Source organism: Phocoena phocoena, chromosome X (assembly GCF_963924675.1).
Source record: "Phocoena phocoena chromosome X, mPhoPho1.1, whole genome shotgun sequence".
NCBI lineage: Eukaryota > Metazoa > Chordata > Mammalia > Artiodactyla > Phocoenidae > Phocoena > Phocoena phocoena.
The window spans coordinates 18,488,539-18,511,353 of record NC_089240.1 but is presented as its reverse complement, the minus strand read 5'-3'; the positions used below and the strand labels follow the sequence as shown (position 1 = coordinate 18,511,353).

General features: G+C 41.0%; 1 protein-coding gene and 1 pseudogene across 1 annotated transcript in view; one reads left to right on the top strand and one right to left on the bottom strand.

Moving 5' to 3' along the window:
* The window catches only part of PHEX (phosphate regulating endopeptidase X-linked), a 208,793-nt gene that overhangs the window by 54,707 nt on the left and 131,271 nt on the right, over positions 1-22,815 (bottom strand). Inside the window, exons 13-14 of the mRNA XM_065900503.1 lie at positions 14,693-14,770; positions 5,642-5,745 (exon numbers count right to left, since the gene is read on the bottom strand). Coding sequence (XP_065756575.1) covers positions 5,642-5,745; positions 14,693-14,770 — 182 coding nt within the window. The remainder of the gene's footprint in view (positions 1-5,641; positions 5,746-14,692; positions 14,771-22,815) is intronic.
* Positions 2,766-3,217, top strand: LOC136143038 (small ribosomal subunit protein eS19 pseudogene; annotated as a pseudogene).

Here is a 22,815-nt window from a genome sequence, read left to right as displayed (position 1 = left end):
CCGAACTGGAATTCCTTTAAATGAGGCATGCAATCACTAGAACTGGAATTCCTTTAAATAAGGCATGCAATCACTAGTTCTCTATGGTCTCCACCACTCCCTATCATTTACACCTGTCTAGGTCAATATCTGTTACCTGGCTGGGCCGTGAAGGCATATGAGTTTGCACAACTTACCTCCCAACAAGATTTTAAGTTCCTTATGGGCTAAGACTATTGTCCAAGTGGTATATGCTGAGCAAAAATTCATTAAATTGGGCTTCCCTGGCGGCGCAGTGGTTGAGAGTCCGCCTGCCGATGCAGGGGACACGGGTTCGTGCCCCGGTCCGGGAGGATACCACGTGCCGTGGAGCGGCTGGGCCCGTGAGCCGTGACCGCTGAGCCTGCGCGTCCGGAGCCTGTGCTCCGCAACGGGAGAGGCCACGACAGTGAGAGGCCGGCATACCACCAAAAAAAAAAAAAAAAAAAAAAAAATCATTAAATCTATTTAAATGAATGTATTGCTATGTATACATCTACTTAGATAAACAAAGAGTGTCATTCAAGTGCTTTAAATTCTTTTTATTATGTCTTTAGGGTGTTCCTGCAGTCTGTGTTTGGGAAAGGATTTAGTAGATAAGGTAGGAAGAGGTCTCATATAAATTTCAAAAACATATGGAGATGAAATTATACTGGACAATGGATACATAAAAAGAGTGTGATGATGAAATGCAATAATCTAAAGCAAAAGACACTGATACCCTGATTTCTTTGGACCATATAAAATAGATATACATCAGGCTAAAGTTTTACATTTTACCTATTAACTCTTAAAGATAGTCTAGGGAATATGGAATGGAAAAACCGTAGAGTATTTATTGCTTTATTTCACATATCCTGTAGATTGTATCCATCCCATTCCATGCTGTAGATAATTCTGGGCAGGACCATAATTTGTATAGACATTTGATGTATTTTTACATATTTTTCAGAAGATAGAGAAAAAAATCCAGGCATGTTTGGTCACAGTAGAATGAGAGTGAGTTAATAGGGAGGCTGGCTTAAAATCATTTCTGTCAAAGAAAGAGGATCCTGAGGGAAAGAAATTACTTTTGACTCAAGCTGAGCAATGAAGTAAATCCTCTATTTTTAAGCAAGCTGATGAAGTGACAATTCTGAGAACCAACCCCTAAATATGTACCTTCAGGGATGACTACCCAATTAATTTCATTCTTGCTGACATTTCCCATCGTGTTAGAAACTTCTTAATGCACATTAGTGCAGCTAAAATGGATTCCATGAGAATGAAACATAAAGGGTGTTTATCTCCTATACCCACAAAGAAGCAAAATGTTATTTCAGGGCTTTATGGAAATATAACCAGGATGTGCTGTTCAAAGTGAACTAGTGTAGTGGAGCTACTCCAGAATCATCCTCATTCGATTAACTCATGAATTTTCAGACCTAAAAGATGTCAATTAAAGTCGAAGGGTATCATAAAGCTAAAATTCCCCACAGTGCCTGAAAAAGGACCCACCTGAAATTTCTTCTAAAAAAATGACTATCACATCACTTTACCATGCAAAAAGAATCTTAAATTTCCTAACATTGCTTTCCCTGATATAGACATATGGTCTGAGGAATTACTAGCATTGCACTGATTTTCATTCCAGGAGAACTCTTCCAGAAATATTAACCAATTTAATGTCCTTGTGAAAGAGGTATTTGTTTTCATTGACAGAGGAAAAAAAGACACAAGTCACACAGTTTGCTTAAGCCCACAGTCAGCCAGCACTTTTCCAAGGCATAAATATTAGAAATAGCCAAGGCCATTAGAATCTTACAGCCCATCAGTATTTCAGGATGATGTTAAAAGTGACACATTTAGGAGTTTTCCAGTTAGCAACCCAGGCCTTGCTACACACCCAAATGAATAATGACATTCTGAAATTAAAGAATTAACTTGGCAGCGTCTCCAAAATAGAAGAATCCCTGAGAAGACCCTGAAAGTTCACAAAAATACTGGTGCGAAGTTTGAATTTTTCACAAGTTGCAAAGACAAGAGTTTGAACTTATCTGAAGTAGACCTGAAAGGGCAGGATGATTTACATACTACATGTAGATGCTCACTGAGATACTGGAAACTATCTGAAGTCGTGAGATTTGAGAAGCTGGTTTTAGAACCCTAAATCTAAAATTTCTATTGAGTAATTTAGGCTTGGAATGAAACAGGCAAGATGGACTGAGAGATACTGTGACAAGAGGAGAACATCAAGGACAATGGGGCAGGTGGCTTCACATCAGCTCTCTGTCATTTCCAAAGAAGTTCTAAAGCCTTCTGCTTTCTTCCTTTGGGCTTTGGAGGGGAGTCACGGATAGGCCAGGGGAATGGCTCAGCTTTAGGCCTACTCCTTAAGGTCAAACACTTTTAACTTACTCCGTAGGCGCATATTGTAAGAAGATGTGAAGGGCAGAGGGGCAGGATGGCGAGATGGGACCCATGGCTAAGAGGGAGAGGCGGTAATCACAGCTTAAGCCAAGGGAGGGTAAAGGGCCTAGAGTTTTTCTAGAGGCCAGAACAGAGGAGGGAGTTGGAAGAGGGAGTAACGAGAGACCCATAGGGCATAAAAAGAGCCAGCCAAAGATCTGGAGACCAGAATATCACACAAGGTGAAAACGTGGGCCACGAAAAAATAAAAGGGCCATGGAACTCAGGCTTCCAGCTCTGACACTATGAAAAGGTCAATAAATCCTTTCCACAAAAGCCAAGTATACCTTTGCCCTGGCTGGCAGCTTGGAGGCCGCAGGATGCCTGGAGTTACTGTAAAAGACGGGAACCAGCGGGAGTTCGTCAGAGCTCTGGCAGCCTTCCTCAGAAAGTCCGGGAGCTGCAAGTCCCTGAATGGGTGACGCTGTCAAGCCGGCCAAGCACAAAGAGCTCGCTCCCTATGATGAGAACTGGTTCTACACACGAGCTGCCTGCACAGCACCTGTACCTCCAGGGCAGCGCTGGGGTTGGTTCCGTGACCAAGATCTATGCGGGGCGTCAGAGAAATGGTGTCATGCCCAGCCACTCCAGCAGAGGCTCCAAGAGCGTGGCCCGTCGGGTCCTCCAAGCCCTGGAGGGGCTGAGAATGGCGGAAAAGGACCAAGATGGGGGCCACAAACTAACACCTCAGGGACAGAGAGATCTGGACAGAATCGCTGGACAGGTGGCAGCTGCCAACAAGAAGCATTAGAACAAAAGATGTTGGGTTAATAAATTGCCTCATTTGAAAAAAAAGTATAAAAATGGACCAAACTGTCAACAAACAACCATTTTAGGGCCCTGGGAATTGATCAAAGGCAAACAACACATTGAAAAATGTTTAATTTTGAAAAACTGCTACAACTTAAGAGGAAGTAGAACAGGAGTCTGTGGCCTTCTTGCCTGGGACTACTAGCCTCCCTCCCAGCTCAATCAGCAAGAACTTATTTTGTTAGGATAGGGCTGGCTGGAAAACCAGCAGCTTTGCTGCCGCAGGGGGTGGAGGTAAAAACTTGCAACTATGCCAGCTGGAAGTGATAAACCCGGTAGAAAACAAACGAGGACAACCCACAGCTTTGTGAGCCTGCAGTTACAGCTCCCATTGCGGAAAGTGACAGATCAGCCAGCAATTTAAAAGGGAGACAGTGGAACTGAAAGAGTCATAGAAGAGTGAGATCAGCTCTCCACACATCCCTGGCTGACTGGGAAACTAGGCATGTGTACAGGGGAGACCCAAGAGAGCCCAGGAGAAAGTAAACTCCAAGGGTGACTGGGAAGGGCTGGTGACTGAATGCACACCCAAGCCCCACGCAGATCAACTGGCAGAGGGCAGAAGCCCTACAGGTTCAAAGTGTCTGAGCACAAGCTCTGCCCTGATCCCTGGCTGAGGACTAAGCTATGCAGATTCAGGGACAACCTCCATGAAGTGAGGCTAAAAAATAAAAACGAGAATTTAAAAAATGAGTAGACATCTATGGCCACATACTGTAGCAGAGACAGATTCTACTGTGTTTGTCCAGCAAAGTTACTTTTTAAAAAGCCTCAGAAAAATAAATCAGAATCCACAGGTGCTACATTATCCTAAATGTCATTTTCAACAACGACAAAAAATGATGCTGGAAGAAAAAGTGTAAAGAAAAGCGATCAATAAAAACTGACTCTGACTGAGCCCACATGTTGGATTTAACACACAAAGACTTGAAAGCAGCAACTGTAAATTAGTTCAAAGAATTAAAATAAACTGTATTCAAACAATTAATGGAAAATATGAGGACAAAGACAACAAAGAGTCGTAACAAAGAAATAGAAACTATTTTAAAAAAACAAATGGAACTTCAGGAGTTGAAAAGTGCAATAATCAAAATGAAAACTGTACTGATGAGTCACCAGCAAATTTGAGAATACAGAAGAAAGAACTGGTGAATTTGAAGACGGATCAATAGAAACAATCCAATCCGGAGAAAAGAGAGAAAACAACCTTGGAGAATTGGGTCATATCAGAACAGAGTAAGACCAGCAGGCAGAAGAGAAAGTAATCTAAACCTGAGCTGAAGAATTTCTCAGCTGTAAGCCTCTTGTTCATTTTGTAAAATGGGGATAATAAATAGTACCTACACCTCACAGAATTGACTAGAGGATAAAATGAATTAAAATATGTAAGTCACTTCCTGGAACATTATAAACACATAATAATTTTTAGTTGCTATCATCATCATCATTCACACTTTGCTAGGGAAGAAAATCATGACTGGCCCTGACCCCAATAGTTCCTAGTGAAACTTCCCTACCTATAGGAAAGGTTCCTACCGCTTGCTGAGAAGAGGGATATAAATCATGACTGCTACTGAAGGAAAATAATAGAGCTATCAGTTCTTTGACACGCATTACCTAACAAAGATCCTATAGTTACTTCATAATCACAGGCATACCTCGGAGGCTGTAGGTTCAGTTCCTGACCACCATAATAAAGCAAATATCACAAATTTTTTGGCTTCCCAGGCATATAAAAGTTATGTTTATACTATATGGTAGGCTGTTAAGTGTGCAATGGCATTATATCTAAAAAAATGTATATACCTTAATTTTAAAATACTTTATCTCTAAAAAATGCTAACCATCATCTGACAACACAGTGTTGTCACAAACCTTCAATTTGTAAAAAACGCGCTGTCTGCAAAGTTCAATACAGCCAAGTGCGATAAAATGAGGTATGCCTGTATACAATTACTTCTGCATTTGTAATCATACTTTACTTTTTAAATATTTGGTTTTTAAGATATTCAAAAGTTTCTGCCTGAGTGTGAAGTTCTAGAGAAATTTGCTTATACATATATTCATAACAAGGTCTAGAAATGATTTGAACATTTGCATCTGAGTAAGCCTTCTTTTTATGTGTTGACGCTAGGAGTAGGGTAGTCATAATTAGACTGAACAACTGATTCATATAATATCAGGAATAAGAGTTGCCAAAACATAACACAAATTTTGCCAAACAAAAATAACTGGCAAGCCAGCTACTCTGACTTGAGGGGAATTACAAAGTTTGATCTAAAGAAACTCTACTTCCCACCAACATATTTATCTATTTCACTTTTTTTTTCTTTCTTTCTTTCTTTTTTTTCTTTTTCTTACTCACTCTGTTTTTGGAACAGCTTTTCTCAGCCAGAAGAAATCAGTCTGTGCTAAATACTTGCGGGTTTGCAGGACGTTGCCGAAGTAGTCAGATTCTGAAAACTTGACCTGAATAAAACAAACCACGACCATCACTGTTCTAAGTGCAGATAAAAGATGGCTCTGAAAAAAAAAGACTTCAGCGCACAAATGAGCACGCAGCGGAGACGCTGCACTCCTCACATCATCTCTCAGCCATCACCGGTTAACCCAGTCTTCACAAAGCCATGAAATTTAATCTCGCCATGAAATTTAATCTCAGTGATTTTCTTTTAAAATAAAAAGCTCAAAAATCAATACGGTCGTTTCTGGATGACAGTAAAAAACGAGAAGCTGCAGTAATTTACAATGTATTTCATTTGCTTTATAACTGAAAAATCTACTTTAGCCTTTACAGAACATATTATCTTAGGTTTGAAATTTCTTCGCCCACATGAGTCCTTGATCTTTTCTAAAAATGTGTACTTTATTTATTTGTCACGTAGGTTCTTCTAATAACATTCAGTTTATTCAGCTGAAACCTCGTTTAGTTCACAGATGATGATTTAGTCAAATGTTAAAATCTAATTTACTGTAATCAGTATTTGTTCATGAAGGAAAAAAAAATGAAAGTGATTCAGACGTACTTTCTACCCTAAGCACAATGGAGTCACTAGAATAGTTTGTTTATTAATTGAAATTTTCTATCAACGCTCAAAAAGTGCTCTGGTCACTGAAGATTCATGAAATTACAGAGGCAAATCATAGATTATAGCTTGCATGGAAAAAAAGGAAGTTGATGGCTCACAACAGTGTTGTCTATTAAAATAGGGAGAAAGACATAATTGATTCTTGAGTTCCCTTTCTTTTTTTTGGAAGGAGAATGGCAGACAGTTTTAATTCTATAGGCACTCTATCTACAAAAGTAGCAATACTTAACCTAAATATTGTAAATAATATCCATGTAACAGTAAAAGCAGTGGTTTGTAGTGATCCCTAATGCTTTGGTTTTAAAATATATTACTGTGGCAAATAAAATTGAAAAAATACACATTTGAATAAGCAAATAACCAAGAGTAATCATATTCTTATTAGCTGTAATATTTCTGTAAATTTAAGCCATGATACTCTTTTAAAAGCAAAAATTAAAATATGGCAAATGAAGGTATATGAGACCCACAGGCATCACACTACAGATATGAATGAATATACACAACTTGACAGTTACAGACTCGACGGCAGCCTATGTGTTGGCCAGTGTCTCGCTCAGGTTTATCTCTTCCCTAACATATCATGGGTACTCATTTTGTCTGCAGAGTAACTTTTGTTAATGACTCACCTTAGCAATCTTTCCAGGGGACCAGGCCAAAATATAAAGAGAAGAATAAAATAACTAATGGCACAGAGAGAAAGGCAGGAATGAAAGTATCAATTCCTGGCATCTTCGGTGTTCTCCTTGGCCAACAAGTTACAGAGATGAGACTTCAAACTGTCCCTCCCTCACTCCTCTTAGGGGAGGTGGCTGATGAATAAATCGTGGTATAATCACATAATGGAAAACCACACAGAAGTCTAAACAATGGTCTGTATGTGTGAACATGAAAGAATCTCAAAAGCAATGCTGAGTAAATAAGACAAGTTGTATGTATTAGAGAATTTAAAAATTTTAAACTCATAAAACAATACTATATGCTGTTTATGGGCACATACCTATGTAGCAGAAGCATAAAGAAATGCATGGGAATGAGAAACACTGAATTCAAGAGAGCGTATCTAGGGAAGGAGACAGGCAGGGAAGAAGGACATTAGGTCAAGGAGGACTACACAAAGAATTTCCAATGTATCTGCTTTATTCATTTAAAATGTGTGTGTACATGTATACAGCTAATATGGCAATATGTTTAATATTTGTTAAAGCTAGAGGTGTTCAAAATACGATTTTACATACTTTTCTGATGTTTGAGATGCTCCATAATAAAAAGAAATCTTACAATCGATTGTATTTTAGGTAGATGTTTATACTCAGCCTCAGAAGAAAGAGAGTAAGCTCCTTGTTTTAAGAAGCAACCCTAACTAGCAATTCTAATGTGTTCCCGGATCACACAGTTTAAAGATGTGTCCAGTGTTCAACCTTTTTTCAGCTTTTGCTCCGAAGACAGCTCTGCCAGAACTTTCAGAATATGATTGTAACTGACAGAAAATTCAGATACGTTCTTGGGTTCAGAGCGTGCTCCAGAAACTTCTCCCAAAGGAATTTCCTTCAAAAATATTAACTTTTTTTAGACGCAGACGTAGAGAATGGACTTGAGGACACGGGGAGGGGTAAGTGTAAGCTGGGATGACGTGAGAGTGGCATGGACATATATACACTACCAAATGTAAAATAGCTAGCTAGTGGGAAGCAGCTGCATAGCACAGGGAGATCAGCTCGGCGCTTCGTGTCCACCTAGAGGGGTGGGATAGGGAGGGTGGGAGGGAGACGCAAGAGGGAGGGGATATGGGGATATCTGTATACCTATAGCTGATTCACTTCGTTATACAGCAGAAACTAACACACTATTGTAAAGCAATTATACTCCAATAAAGATGTTAAAAAATATATTAACTTTTTTGTACTATCAATGGGGTCAGTTGTTACTTCTAGAAGAGTCTGCTAATAGTGGTACTTTCCTGTTCCATTCGAAAACAAAAACTTGACATTCAGGTTGTTCTACAGACATTAAATGGAAAACCACCCAAAAATTTCCTAAAGAAGAAGAGTTCCAAGTCTAAAAATACTTTACATAAATATGGTCCTACCATAGCCATGAAAATGGTCATGGGGAGCAAAACTCAGAGGCAAGTGATTACAAATTTGCCAACATCTTACCTATGTTTAGAAGGATAAATTTTAAATTGTTTTAATTATTAAACTGAGCATATTTTCTATTTCTTAGCCTGGTTCAGTTAATCTATTTCATTTATTTAATTTAATGGACATCACAGGTAACAGGGGACAATTTTTACTTTTTCCTGTAAGACAGGTTAAGTGTTTGGGAGTAAGAAAGGGCCAGACGCTGTTATTCCCATATGACAGATGGGAAACAACGATGGAGAGATTATGGAACCTGGCCAAGTCACACAGTCCAAATCATTAGGCTCCTACTTCAGTGTTATGTTCATTGGTCCTAATAAGAAAACTGGTGATTCAACAAACAAGAGTACAGGGAAGGAGGAGGAGAAGGTAAGAATTACGAGTGGGAGGAGAAGCAGTGATTAAATAAATCAGGGTACAGTTTACTTAATATCAGACAGCTGTTAAAATAACGGTAATGAAGGCTATGGAAGACAAGGACAAAACAATATGTTAGCCGCAAAGGTCAGTATACAAAATTATATATAAGCATCAATTACAGCTACACAAAAATAGATAAAATAATACACTAAAACAGAAGTACATACTATTATGTTCAAGTACCAACATTCAGGGACTTTTTCACTCCTTTTCTCCATTTTTCAAATTTTCCACCATGTGATCATACTTTGATAATTTCAAATATTTCAATAGGGCCTTGAGTGAGAAAAAACTATGAAACCTAGCAACCATCGGGGAAGTTCTGCTTGTTGTAGAGACAGCAACAAGAATGAATGTGCATGAATATTTTAGAACCACTTGTAATCTTCAAAAAAAAATGTTTAAACTGTGAAAGCGACAATAATTGGCTCAGAAGTCTCTTGTCCTTTCAGTTACTGGTGAAAATCTAGGTCAAGTTGATAATGACTTTCAATCAATTCCACCTCCTGACTTTTCAATTGAGTGACCTTTGGGGAATTAATTGGGGCTCCCGTGTCATTTAGCTGTCCAGATCATAAAATTTAGGGGAATCTGACTTTCTCTTTGTGGAAATCCTATCCTAGATGCCTAGCACAAACACAACAGACTAAATGGAAGAATAAAGCTATTACCCTCCCCAAAGGTGAGGAACACATAATAAGGGCAGAACAAGGAAATGTGTTCAGCTTCTCTGTAGAACCAGTAAATACAACTTGATAAGATACTACATAAGCCAATAGGAAGTATAGATTCTAGAACACTTTTTAAGCTAAATCCATTTAAACATACTCAGCGATATATCCAAATACCTCTAAGAAAGATTTTATTTTAGGCACCCAAAGAACTCTGAATACTTAATGTAATCCAGATTTTAGAATTATGTTTTCCCTTATTTAAATAGCAAAGTCGGACCTCCCTGGTGGCACGGTGGTTGGGAGTCTGCCTGCCAGTGCGGGGGGCGGGGGGGTTCCGGGCCTGGTCCAGGAGGATCTCACGTGCGGAGATCCTCACGCGCGGAGATCCTCACGCGCGGAGATCCTCACGCGTGGAGGGGCTGAGCCCATGCGCCACAACTACTGAGCCTGCACTCTAGAGCCCGTGAGCCACAGCTACTGAAGGCCGCTCGCCTGGAGCTCGTGCTCCTTAACAAGCGATGCTGCCACGGCGAGAGGCCCACGCACCTCTACGAACAGCCACTGGCTACAACTGGAGGGGGTCCTCGCGCAGCGGCGAAGACCCAACGCAGCCAAAAATATTTTTTAAAAGTATTTAAATAAAAAAACATATAAATAGCAAAGTAATACACAAGATTGCTGTGTTTAGATGGCTTCGCCGTACGTAGTATGTAGTATACATATATACACACCTACAATATGGGGTGGTGTTCAAAATGTTTAACAACCTAAGTACACAGAACACTGTGGAAGATACAGTTCCCACAGGCATTCACATAAGGGTGACTCTGAGGGAGCACCAACTAGCACACCAACCAGGAACCAGATGAAACCAGATGCCCTGCTGCCACCACCGAGGGTAAGGGGAGGTCTTGGTCTGCTGCAGCCAGTGGAACACAAAGATGGGACTTCGTGTCCCATCTCCGTGTGCGGGAGTTACGGAGGACTGGCTAGAAAGCCAGTGGGCATCAGTGCACCTCCCTCCAGTGCCCACTCTTGCTCTCCATGGTCATGGGGGGTCAGAGATCACTTGAGAGAGCTGGCGGCAATGCTTCATTTTGGTTTTTTACCAAGTAGTACAGAATTATTTTGATATTTTAACAACTAGTTTTTCTGGAGCATTCCACCTAAATATCACCTCACTCTTGCATAGTGGCAGCAGCACCCTCTGTCATTTATGCACACAAAAAACATATACACACATAAACACACAAGTGTTCCACTAGCAAGAGCAGACCAAGACCCGCCCCAAAGAATATTATGGGGGTTCACATATTATATCCATCTCTCCATGCGCATACTTATGTTGATGTATGTGTCACTCACCAGAAACATTGATCTTTTCTGAAAAATTACCCACATCCAGTTCTCCTAAGTAAATGGAGGCCAGCTGTGATTCTGACTTTAGCTCCTACTGCAGTTTTCCATTGGTTTTCACAATGAGTGACGTGCCTAATAGGGTCAAGTATTTACCTACTGTCTCTCAGATACATGCCCACCCTTTTACTCCGTTCTATAATATAATGCTAGGCTGTGAATCTGAAAACCATGTTTCCCAGGCTCCACTGCAGTCGGCTTCCTGCCAATAGGAGGCACTGGCGGAAATCCGCAGGTGGCAGGAGGGGAAAGGATGCTGTGTTTTTTCTCTTTCATTCCCTCTCTCTCCTCTTTCTTCTTCCGACTATGACTCTGGAAGAATCTTCAGCCCCTCCTCCACAGGCCCAGCTCTGCTCTGGAGTGGCAGTTCCTCATCTGCTCTAGAAAGCAATGGTACCACCACCTCCTCCCTTTTGTGTCCCTAGACACAGGGGTGGTAACTGCTTCCTAAAAAAGTTATTAATCTCTGGTTTACCTCGCCTTCCTGATTTTTGCCTTCCAACCTATTTCCTGTATTACATCTCCTCTCTTTGAAATACCTGATGCGGTGTGGTTTTCCTGGCTGATACAGAAATCTTCCCAAAATTGGTATCAACTCACTCTTGCATCTGTCTCCATCAAAGAACAGTGAAGGTACACCTTATAAGGTTTGTCTGAACGTGGACTGATGCCTATCTTTTTAGGCTAGCTAACAGGCTTTCCTGCATGCTACTGGGGGCTCATATAAAGGGCACATCCTTTTTCTTGTTCTTTTCAAAGACTACAGAAAGACTGTTGTTCAGCAATATTTTACTGGGTATCTCACTTTACCCTGTCATCCTCAGAAGAGAAAAAAAAATTGTTTTCTAATTCTTTATATCTGCCTCTAAGTTCTTTTCCATTTTCTCCTATCTCCATAAGAGCCCAACTTGAGTTTTCAGCCTTTCCCTTGACCTTCATCTAATCCATTCTCCAATCTCTATCCTCTTTCCTTTTGTGTGTGTACCTGATGAATCACACCTTCACTTGCATCAAATAAAGTAAGCTGTTTTTCATTTGTAACAGCCTGTCATGCTCAGAGTTTGTATTACCAGAAATTTCTCATAAGCCCAACAGTAGTTCTTATCTACATATTCCTCAAAACTGAAAACACAGTCCCACTGGGTATCAGCAATACTTTAGTCCTTTTGCTATTAACCTCGGTGATGCTATTACTATCACATCAAGCATCCTTTACCTAGTTTCCGGTTGGGTTTTATTCATTTTCAGTTTCTGATCATGAATGTATTTTCACTTCATGTATTTGGATTTTTTTCACTGTCTTTTTTAAACTGTTAGAAACTCCTGGGTGTAATTGTGTCTGCTTTGGCAATGAGTTGGGTGAAAGCCGTTTCTTCACAAAAGTACTTAAAAATTTTGGTATATAATGGCTTCAGTTCAGGCCCTGGAGACATGAGGAAATACACCTAACACTGCATCCTGCTTGGCGTCTGGTTTCTTTTCACAAAAGATACTACATTTACTGAATCGTTAAATTTGGGGCATTCACTTTAAACAGCAGCAGACTGCCAACAAAACTTGATCAACTAAACACCGTGAGTGAGCCCTGAATGCTATCTTATTTGATTAAGGCCTGAGACTGTTCCATCTGTAGAGCCTCTTAAATCAATTTCAGGCACATGGATACTGCATGTGTTAATTCGTAATGACCTTTCCAAACCAAAATAATTTACTATCATAAGTGAAAAACTGAAGAAGCCATAACTAACACTTAACAGTGTGCTTACTCTGTGCCAGGGTCAGTTCTACATACTTTAAATATGTTAACTTATCTGATCCTCATAGCAGCCCTATAAGGGAGGGATTATTACTATCTCCATTTTGATATGAAGAAACTGAGGCACAGAGAGGTGGCATAACCTACCCTAGGTTGCACAGCTAGGAAAAGGCAGAATGGGGATTTAATTCCAGACACTTTGATTCCAGGGTCCATGTTCATAACCACTACACCAAACTGCCTCTCAAATTCTCACCCGCATTCTTTGAGTATCTGCCAATCACATGTAATTATCCAGGTTCTACCGCTGAGGTACTTTGTGCCCTGGTGATGCCCTTCTTAGCAGCAATAGTTCTCATACTGATAAACAAAGTTATAGCTATCATTTATGGGGAGACGACTTATGTGCCACACATTATGCTAGGTGCTTTTACATTTATATAATCTCATTTAATCTTCTCAAAAATACTAAGACTTGGTTATTATTATCTCCAGTATCCAGATAATCAAAGTGATGCTAACTGAGGTTAAATAACCTGCAGAAAATCAAACAACTAGCAAGTGGAAGAGGCAGAATCACTTCTTCGTCACTTAACAGTATGACCTCCCTTCTCTTCCTCACCCCATCCCAACCAGCTTTGGGAAAGCAGTTCCCAGCCACTCTTCAACTCACTCCTCTGTTCCTCCAGCAGAGCTGCCTGACAAGAACCCTGCAAAACCCCTTCTCTGATTACAAGTAGAGCTTCCTGGGCCCAGATTTCAGTCCTGGCTCTGACGCTTGGCACGGCACTGAGGAAATCACCCAACTTCTTTGAGTCTCTATGTCCTTTCCTGCAGATGGGGATAAACACCATCTATTTCACAGGATCAGTGTGGGGCTTAAAAGATAATGTACATGAACGTGGCAAATGTGTCAGTATCTTTAATTATCATGCTAATAGTGAGATTTTTCAGGATCAAAACAACGTATAATGGGTTGTGTGAGCTTTGGGATACTGTGAAGCACAATTATTTTCCTCCACAGTAACTGGATCAATACTTTGGAAGGCTATATCTTGGAGCCCAACTGAGAAACTTTCTAATTAATGCTTTCACTCACTTTTGAATAATCTTATAAAATTCCAATGTTCATCTATAAAGCTAGGATTGCTTACAGATATGCAACTTATTAAATCACAGTTTCAGGAAAGAGCTATACCTCAGAACCACTGTTATTTAAATGAATTCCAAAAAAACTACTTTTTCAAGAAAATCTAGTGAATGATAAAAACAGGGGTTTTTGTGAGGAAGAAAAGTTCTTTACCAGAACTATCTGTAGGAAGGAAAATAACAGTGGTTATGATTAGAAAGGCCTGTAATGAATGCATCTACTGGAAAATATATGTCCCAAAATACTGGAATAAAAAAGAATGACTATTCCTCCATCAGTAACTTACTGCAAATATACAATCCAACTCACAATAAATTATAGAGTCATATGTATATGCACTTAGTTTGTCAAAACACTCATAAAGTTTAAGGAAGTTAACTTCCAACAGGCAAGATTTAATATGAATGAAGCACATAGAGACTGTTTAACAACAAACATCATACATTCACCATTAGAACATGCTCGCTAATTGTAAAATACTCGATTTGCTTAATTCTTTCCTTTATGATCAATGTAGACCAAATCCAAGTCCATTTGCTTTATGGTACCCACTCAGCTACACATTCTTTCTGACACTTCCTTTATTTTGAATCTGCTCTAAATCTTGTGATATGCCTGGCATAATGAGGCTGATATCTAGCCAAGGAATGAATCAAAAGTTGGTGCTTTTTGGCACCACCAGATTTAACTGCCTGGACTTGGGTTAGCTGAAAGGCCGAGGCCAGTAAAACTTGCCCGAAAAAAAATACAGTAAATTTAGCACTTACTGCCTTGAGGTCTTCATTAACATGAGTATCATTCATTATAAATTCAGGATAGCCAACTTTTGCCAAAACAGCTCTTGCCTATAAAAAGGAAAAGGAAAAATGATGTCAGAGTTTCAGCACTTAAGTCATTAATAATCAAAGGACAGAGGAATGCAGCCTTCATCTGAAAACTCCGTTTACTGAATATCTACTATATGTAACCGACTGTGAAGGGCAAAAAAGAAAAAAAAAATCTAAGTTAGTCCCTGCCCTCAGCATACTAAAAGCACAGTGAATGTAGCAAATAAGTATATAATACAAGATAAATAAAGGTTGAGATATAGACAATACTGCCTATAAATAATTTTATTTATAGACAATATTGTTATCAAAGTCCATAGCAGAGATTATTTCCTCATGGGGAAAAGGCTTAATGGAGAAGGTGACCAAACTGAGTCTTAGAGAATGGATGGGATTTCAAAATGCAGAGCTGAGAGGAAGGACAGACACTCCAGGAGAGCAAACAGCAGGGGCAAAGTCAGGGAGACGAGAAACAAAGAGCACATCAGAGAGGTGGTGAGCAGCTTCCCGTAGCTGGAGAAGAAAGCACAAGGGGTGGACACAGAAAGCAATGCAAGAAAGCCAGCTTTGGCCACGTCACAGGGATTCCTGAATGCCATGCGAAGAGTCTATATTTTGTTTTACAAACAAGAGAGAACTAAATATTTTTAGCAGGAATAAAATGAGATGAGTCACCCTCCAGCGAAATTATCTGTTCAACTCCGTGAACGATGGCCAGGATGCCGGAAAAATTGGAGGTAGGGAGTCCAGACTAATTTAAGATGCATCACAACCATCCTTTTGATAGACATACTACTTATTCCCTGTTTTACAGTTTATAGGGAATGGATAAAGGAAAAATAGGCACGCACAAGGAGCCTCCACAGCAGGGACTGGCAAACTATGGCCTATGAGCCAAATCTACTCTCTGCCCCGGCTCCCCAGCCCAAATCTGTTTCTATAAATAAAGTTTCTTTGGAACACAGCCACGCCCACTCATTTACATGCAATCTATGGCTGCTTTTGCACTACAACGGCAGAGTTAAATAGTTGGGACAGAAACCCTTTGGCTCACAAAACCTCAAATATTTACTCTCTAGCACTTTAAAGAAAAAGTTTGCCAACCCTTGCTCTCAAGAAACTTTGTCTCTCTCCTCTCCCCAGATTCAGGGTTTCACAAAAACAAAAGAACAGCTTACTCAAAGAGTAAGTACAGTGTCAGGCCTCTGCCCAGATCCCCTGGGATCCCTTTTATCACCTCAGCATATCCCTTCCCAGCATCTAAGTTCTTTTTCCTTTCTAATGGCCAGCACCTGAGACTGAAGGCCTGCCCTAGGGCTACTAGGACACCTTGCCTGCACTCAAAACAGTTTCCTCCTGGGAGTTTATCTGCCGTGGGCCCTGCTTCTCCCGTGCCATCCCAGCAGCCCTCAGCCAATGACTGCCTGTAGCAGGAATACGAAAGTCCAGCTCCTTTGCTTCAATTCAGGACACAGTGTGAGGTATAATTTGCCCTCTGGAGTTCCCCACAGGATCAGGCTATCTGAGACTTCCCCTGAAATGGCACCCTGGTCCATCTCTCACCCTTCCCAGCCTGGCTTCCCTCATTCCCTTGCTGGTTTCTCCTGGGAGCACTTGCTGAATAAATCATAAATCACCTGCACACAAATCCTCATCTCCAGCTCCGCCTCAAGAAGTCCCAACATAAGACACCAGGCAACCCCAAACACATCGGTTTTATTCCAGCAAAGCAAAAACCAGTGACCTTTGTACACTGCTCTTGGCAATGAGTTTTTTCCTTCAGTCCTTTTCAATTTTCCTCACTCAAGAAATAAATAGAATAAGATAGTATGTTTTCCTTTATCTGCCTTGAGATAATTCAAATATTAAGTATCAGCAGAAACTTGAAACTCAAGACTCAGAGAGGATTTTACAAGTGCCGCAGGACACAGTCATAATGGGTTTTGCTGTTCCAGAGCCTCAAATATAGCACAGATCAAATTTTGCCTTTAAAACCCTGTGAGTTACACTGAAAGTCTGATATGACCCCGAGAGCAGATAACCAGTGGTTACAACTCGCCCCAACACCAAACAATACATCATATGTCTACAGGTTACCTCGTTCCAGATTGTTCTGTTACTTCCCTCGTATTTAATTCCTCACTATACTTAGCTCGCCACAAGTCATATACATAATAACTATAACAAAGAGCTCCAGACAGTCTCAAAAAAAAGAAAGAAATACACAAGCTGAGTCATCCACAAGTGTTTTCTGAACACTGGTCTTTCCGGAGCATGTTGGTGAATCATGGATTGCTTTTCAAACCTCACTCTCTGGGACCCCCACTGCACTACAGAGCTGCACAGAGTATATTACCTTCTGCACTGTATATGCAGGTCACTGAATCCTTTTTTATATTTATTTAGCAACACCACGACTTGAAGAGAGCCAGAATGGTGATACAAAGAATCTCTATTCATCTAAGAACACAAAGGTAAATAATACTAGTAGCAACACTGCCAACGTCTGAAAAGAATACTCTTCTTCCCCAAAAATGTGCTGTGTTGTTATGCCTCTATTCAAACCCAAATGCTCCTTCTGCCAGACAGTCTGTTGTCACTTCCACATCATCCCACCCCACCCCGTTCTACATTCTTCCCTGAGAAGCCTCAGAACTACATCTCCCAAAACCCCATGGGACCTGACTGCAGGTTAGACTCTGTGAATGAGAAGCACTCATAGGAGACTGGAAAAGTAGAGGAGGAGACACTATTTCTTCACTCGCTGCTGGTAGCTATGGGCAGGCACATGGGCATCTGCAGACAGCAGATAAAGAGCTCTGCCAGCAGCTTCCAAGCATTCTCCTGAGAAGAGCCCTTTCGTGTGCGGGCAGCAGAGACCATTGGTAGGCTCTGCCCTCCACTCCCCAGCCCTCCTGATGATTGCATAAGCCTCCAAATCCCCATATTAAACATCTTGCTGCTTGACACACTTAAAATGGCACCCATTTTCCTGAATAAACTCTGATATACCCTTTAAAGCAAATAATGATCACATCACTTTTTAATTTTTTCAGAATGGAAGAAATGAAGCACCAAAAGCTTGATGGCTTGTGAAGGGAAAAGCATTAATGAAGCAGGCCTGAAATCAATTACTCCATGGGTTATAAGGACAAGAAGGAAAGGCAAGTTCCATTGCAAACACTGAGAGAACAGTGGGATAAATAAAAAACAGACTGCATGTTATATCCTGCAAGAAATATTTCCCAGTCTGCTTATGGCTGATCAAAAACTCAAGAGTTTTCCATAACCAGTGCATGCATTTCTATCCCTTATTCACAAAGACCTCCAGAAAGGGCTGCACATGACAACCGGACCTTCTTCCTCAATAAAGGAGGCTCAAATGATCTTCACTACCTGTGTGACCCTGAGCAAAGTACTTAACTTTTCTGAAGCAAATACTGCCTATTATATATCCAATATCCACATTCCTGTCCCTTGCTTACTATCAGACCCCAGTTCTTCTCAGGATGGCAATGGACCCAACAAAAAACAGCTGCATCACCCAACTTCCTTTGCAGTTACAGTTGGCTACGGGATGAGATTTTGGCCAATGACATATAACCAAAAGTCCTTGTTGCACTCCCAGGAATATGTTTTAAAAGACGAAGCTTTTTTCAGCTGGCATGTGTCCTCTGCCTGCAGTCCACAGTTTCTCAACCTTAGCAATATTGACATTTGGGGCCAGGTAATTCTTACTGTGGGAGCTGTCCTGTAGACTGTAGGATGTTTAGAAGCATCTTTGGTTTCTACATACTAGATGCCACTAGCAACACCACCTCACAACTCGTGACAACCAAAAATGTCTTCAGACATTGCCAAATGTCCCCTAGGGGCAAAATTGCCTGCTGGGTAAGAACCACTGCTTTAGCCTTTCCTCTTCCTCCTTCCTGCAATACTGATGCAATGGCAGAGATAGGGCAGCCATCTTGTAATCACAGGGTAACAAACAAGAGGAAGAAATTGACATGCTAAAAAGGGTGGAATGAAGAGCTGGGTGCCATCTGGAGCCCACCATATCAGGCATGAACTGCCTCCCTTCCCCGTCTATGACATGAGGAAAATAAACCCCTATTTGTCTGAGGCATTATATATAATGTTTTCTACTAGCTGTAGCTGAATGTAATCCTAACATGATCTCCTTTTCATCAGATACAGCCTGAGGGGAAAAAAATAGTACCTATACTTCATTGGTTTGTCTGCAAGGATTCACGAAGACATTGCACACAAAGCACTTTTTTATGCCTTGGTCCAGAGTACATGATGAATAAATGTTGGCTGTAGATTATACAGAGAAAGGAGAAGTACGACTTCTTCCAAGGATCTGGAGTAACACTGTTCTGTACCTATTTGGAGGGTCTTTTAGGGGAACCCAGACCAGATTACATCCTTAACCAAATACCTGAACTCCCCTGGGGAATAATGTCACTCTTTTTAGTCACAGGTCAAGTAGTGAGAGAGGAAGGCTGTTGAAGCAACCCTGTGATCAATGGGGAGACACATGTGCCCATGAGATGCTTGGAGCATGGAGGAAGATTTCCTGAGCAAAGCCAGACTCTAAGTATGAGCCAGGAGAATCCAGGCTATTCAAATCCCCCCGAAAGTCTGAGGACTCTTCTGAGGGCCACTATTTGCACACCTCCGAAAATGGACACAGGAAACACTATGAAAGCTGATCTTAGCCAAGATCAAAGCAAAGGTTGCCTTTAGCATTCACCATGTTGGTTTCTGTTTTCCCTTCCTTTCTCTTGCCTGTATCCATTCCTCCCAGTACCTAGCAGGCCCTGTGTGTTCATACCACTTGCTCTCTGATCATACCCCAAACTGGCCTTTCCTCGGCAATACACTGTGCCCCAAAGTCATCTCCCCCTTCGCTCCTCATCCATCAAAACTGTTATTCCCTCACGGCAGCTAACCTATTAGCTGTCATTGGGGCCTCAAACTAATTTATAAGATGTGAGTGACTAATAGCAATCTAATGTATTAACTCAGGAGAAATATCTGTATTTAAAAGAGTAGTTCATTAACCAAACGGATAAATCAAATTATAAGGGAGGTTTCTGTAGCTGTCAGAACCTTCTTTCTGATACTACTCAAATCAAGCTAATGGCCTATTCCACTTAATCCCCATTGTGTTCCCCACATGGAATACAGTGCCGGGCATATAGCAAGTGATCAATGCTCAATAAATATTGATGCATGTAATGAGTAATTTAGTTGATAAACCCATTCTGATCAATGTCAAGAATAGTATGAGAAAATATAAAAGGTTATATGACCAAGAACATCATTCAGTGCTGCTCCCGTCAAGGCACATTTCCATATAAACTGATCTTACCAAAAGAGATAAAATGAGGGAAAAAAGAGAGAGACTTTCTGAGAACCTAGGGAACTTTCTGGAAAATGGAGCAATGTTTAAAATCCATTGGGACTGGGGCTTCCCCGTGGCCCAGTGGTTAAGAATCCACGTTCCAATGCAGGGGACATGGGTTCGATCCCTGGTCAGGGAACTAAGATCCCACACGCTACGAGGCAACTAAGCCTGACAGCCGCACCTACCGAGCCTGTGCACTACAACCAGAGAGCCGATGGGCCTCAACTACAGAGGCAAAGCACTCTGGAGCCCGCAGGCCACAACTAGAGAGAAGCCCACACACCGCAACAAAAAGATCCCACATGCCACAACTAAGATTCGACCCAGCCAAAAATAATAAATAAATAAATAAATAAATAATAAAATTTGTTTTCAAAATCCATTGGGACTGACTTTTTCTTTTCTTTGCTGTGTTGGGTCTTCACTGCTGCGCACGGGCTTTCCCGAGTTGCAGCGAGCGGGGGCTACTCTTCGTTGCGGTGTGCGGGCTTCTCATTGCAGTGGTTTCTCTTGCCATAGAGCACAGGCTCTAGGCACCCGGGCTTCAGTAGTTGCAGCACGCAGGCTCAGTAGTTGTGGCACGTGGGCCCTAGAGTGCATGGTTTTCAGCAGTTGTGGCGCGCAGGTTCAGCAGTCGTGGCTCACGGGCTCTAGAGTGCAGGCTCAGTAGTTGGCCACATACAGGCTTCGTTGCTCCAGAGCACGTGGGATCTTCCCAGACCAGGTAGCAAACCCATGTCCCCTGCATTGGCAGGCAGATCCTTAACCACTGCACCACCAGGGAAGTCCTGGGACTGACTCTTGACAGCAACCAAAACTGTATTTTTTAATATAAGCTATTTCAATCAAACAACAAATACTTATCGAGAATGCTGTTGAGGCTCAGGACTCTCCTCAGTGCTAAAGAAATATAAAAATATATAAGACGATCCATGGCCTCACTGTATTTATATTAAAAGACTGAAGAAGAACATTCTATGACAACTTGCCATAATCGCTACTACAAAGTATGAGCAGTATCTTAATTATCTGAACCTCTCTGTTCCTCAGTTTCCTCATCTGTAAAATGTGGATAAAATTACTTCTAATACCAATGCAGTGAAATAGAGAGTTGAAAGAAGTATTTGGATAACAAAGGAATTGGGAAAGGATAACTTGGATTAACTAGATCAGGGGTTAATAACCTTTTTCTGTAAAGGGCCAGATGGTAAATATTTTCAGCTTTGCAGGCCATATGGCCTCTGTCACAACTATTCAACTCTGCATTGTACCTGGGAGAGCAGCCGTGGACACCACGTAAATGAATGGCTGTGGCTGTATGCCAATAAAACTTTATTTACAGACACTACTGAGATTTGAATCTCATATCACTTTTATGTAACATGATATATTCCTCTTCTTTTGACTTTTCAAAACAATTTTAAGAGGTAAAATCCTTGCTTAGCTTGGGGGCCATACAAAAACAGGCAGCATGCTAAATATGGCTCAAGAGCCACAGTTTCCTGGGCTGACACATAATTCACTGAGGGTAGGTCGTTCATTGAGTTGCCTCAATTAATGGCACAGGGTCTAGTACACAGTAAGTGCTCAACAGTGCTTGCTAAAGTGATCCACGCTGAACAGGGTGGGGTGTCTGCGTGTGTGTGCAGGGCTTAGCTATTAAGTTTTATATTTGTTTTTATTTTGCTCTTTGCTATTACTAACATGTACATGCAACAAATCTTAGTCACTTGGGGGTTTATTCCTTGCCCTAAAGTCTCAGGGCTAGAACTTTAAAAATCACAATTAATTTCTGTGGAGACAACAGACAGTTCATGAAGTAAAGATTATTTCTTTGAGAGAGAGAGAAAAACTATCACAAATGAACGAGAAAAACAAGGAACACTGAAAACTTAAAACACAACACGATTTAAACTCTCAAGTCACCCCTCCTTCCCACTATTTTCCACAACGTACACTACAACTTGATAGCGCTCATGGGAAGAAAAGAACCAAACAGAATTCTGCTTTATTTGGCTGTAAGCACTGAAACAACATGGAATTTCTACACAGATGACCAAACTGATTTAAAGGTTGGTTAGCTTGACTGCTTTATCCTAAATTTTCAAAGCCACTTAATATTAAGCTGATCGGCAGAAATCAAGACAGAAAGCTCATTTGTTTTAATCCCCACTGACCTGGCTATTTAGGAGAGTCAGGAAAATTCTCAAATGTCTTGCATGTACTACATCAAAGGCATCACTTTAAACACTTAATTAAACAGCTTTGTGTTTCTTCTACATAGTTAAGTCGCTTAGCATATTTTTTCTCTTTTATTAATTTAACTAACTTAAGAAAAAAATGGAACAATTGATGATCAACTGCCCTTTTACAAACAATTTAGAGCACAACTTTATTAACGCTTGCAACAGCTGTGAAACCGTCAGTCAGGCTTCACCACGCCAAGGTCTCGTTTTCTCTCATGAGTTCTACAATAACTATTTTTTTTTTTTTTTTTTTTTTTTTTTTTTTTTAATGCGTTACGCGGGCCTCTCACTGTTGTGGCCTCTCCCGTTGCGGAGGACAGGCTCCGGACGCGCAGGCTCAGCGGCCATGGCTCACGGGCCCAGCCGCTCCGCGGCATGTGGGATCTTCCCAGACCGGGGCACGA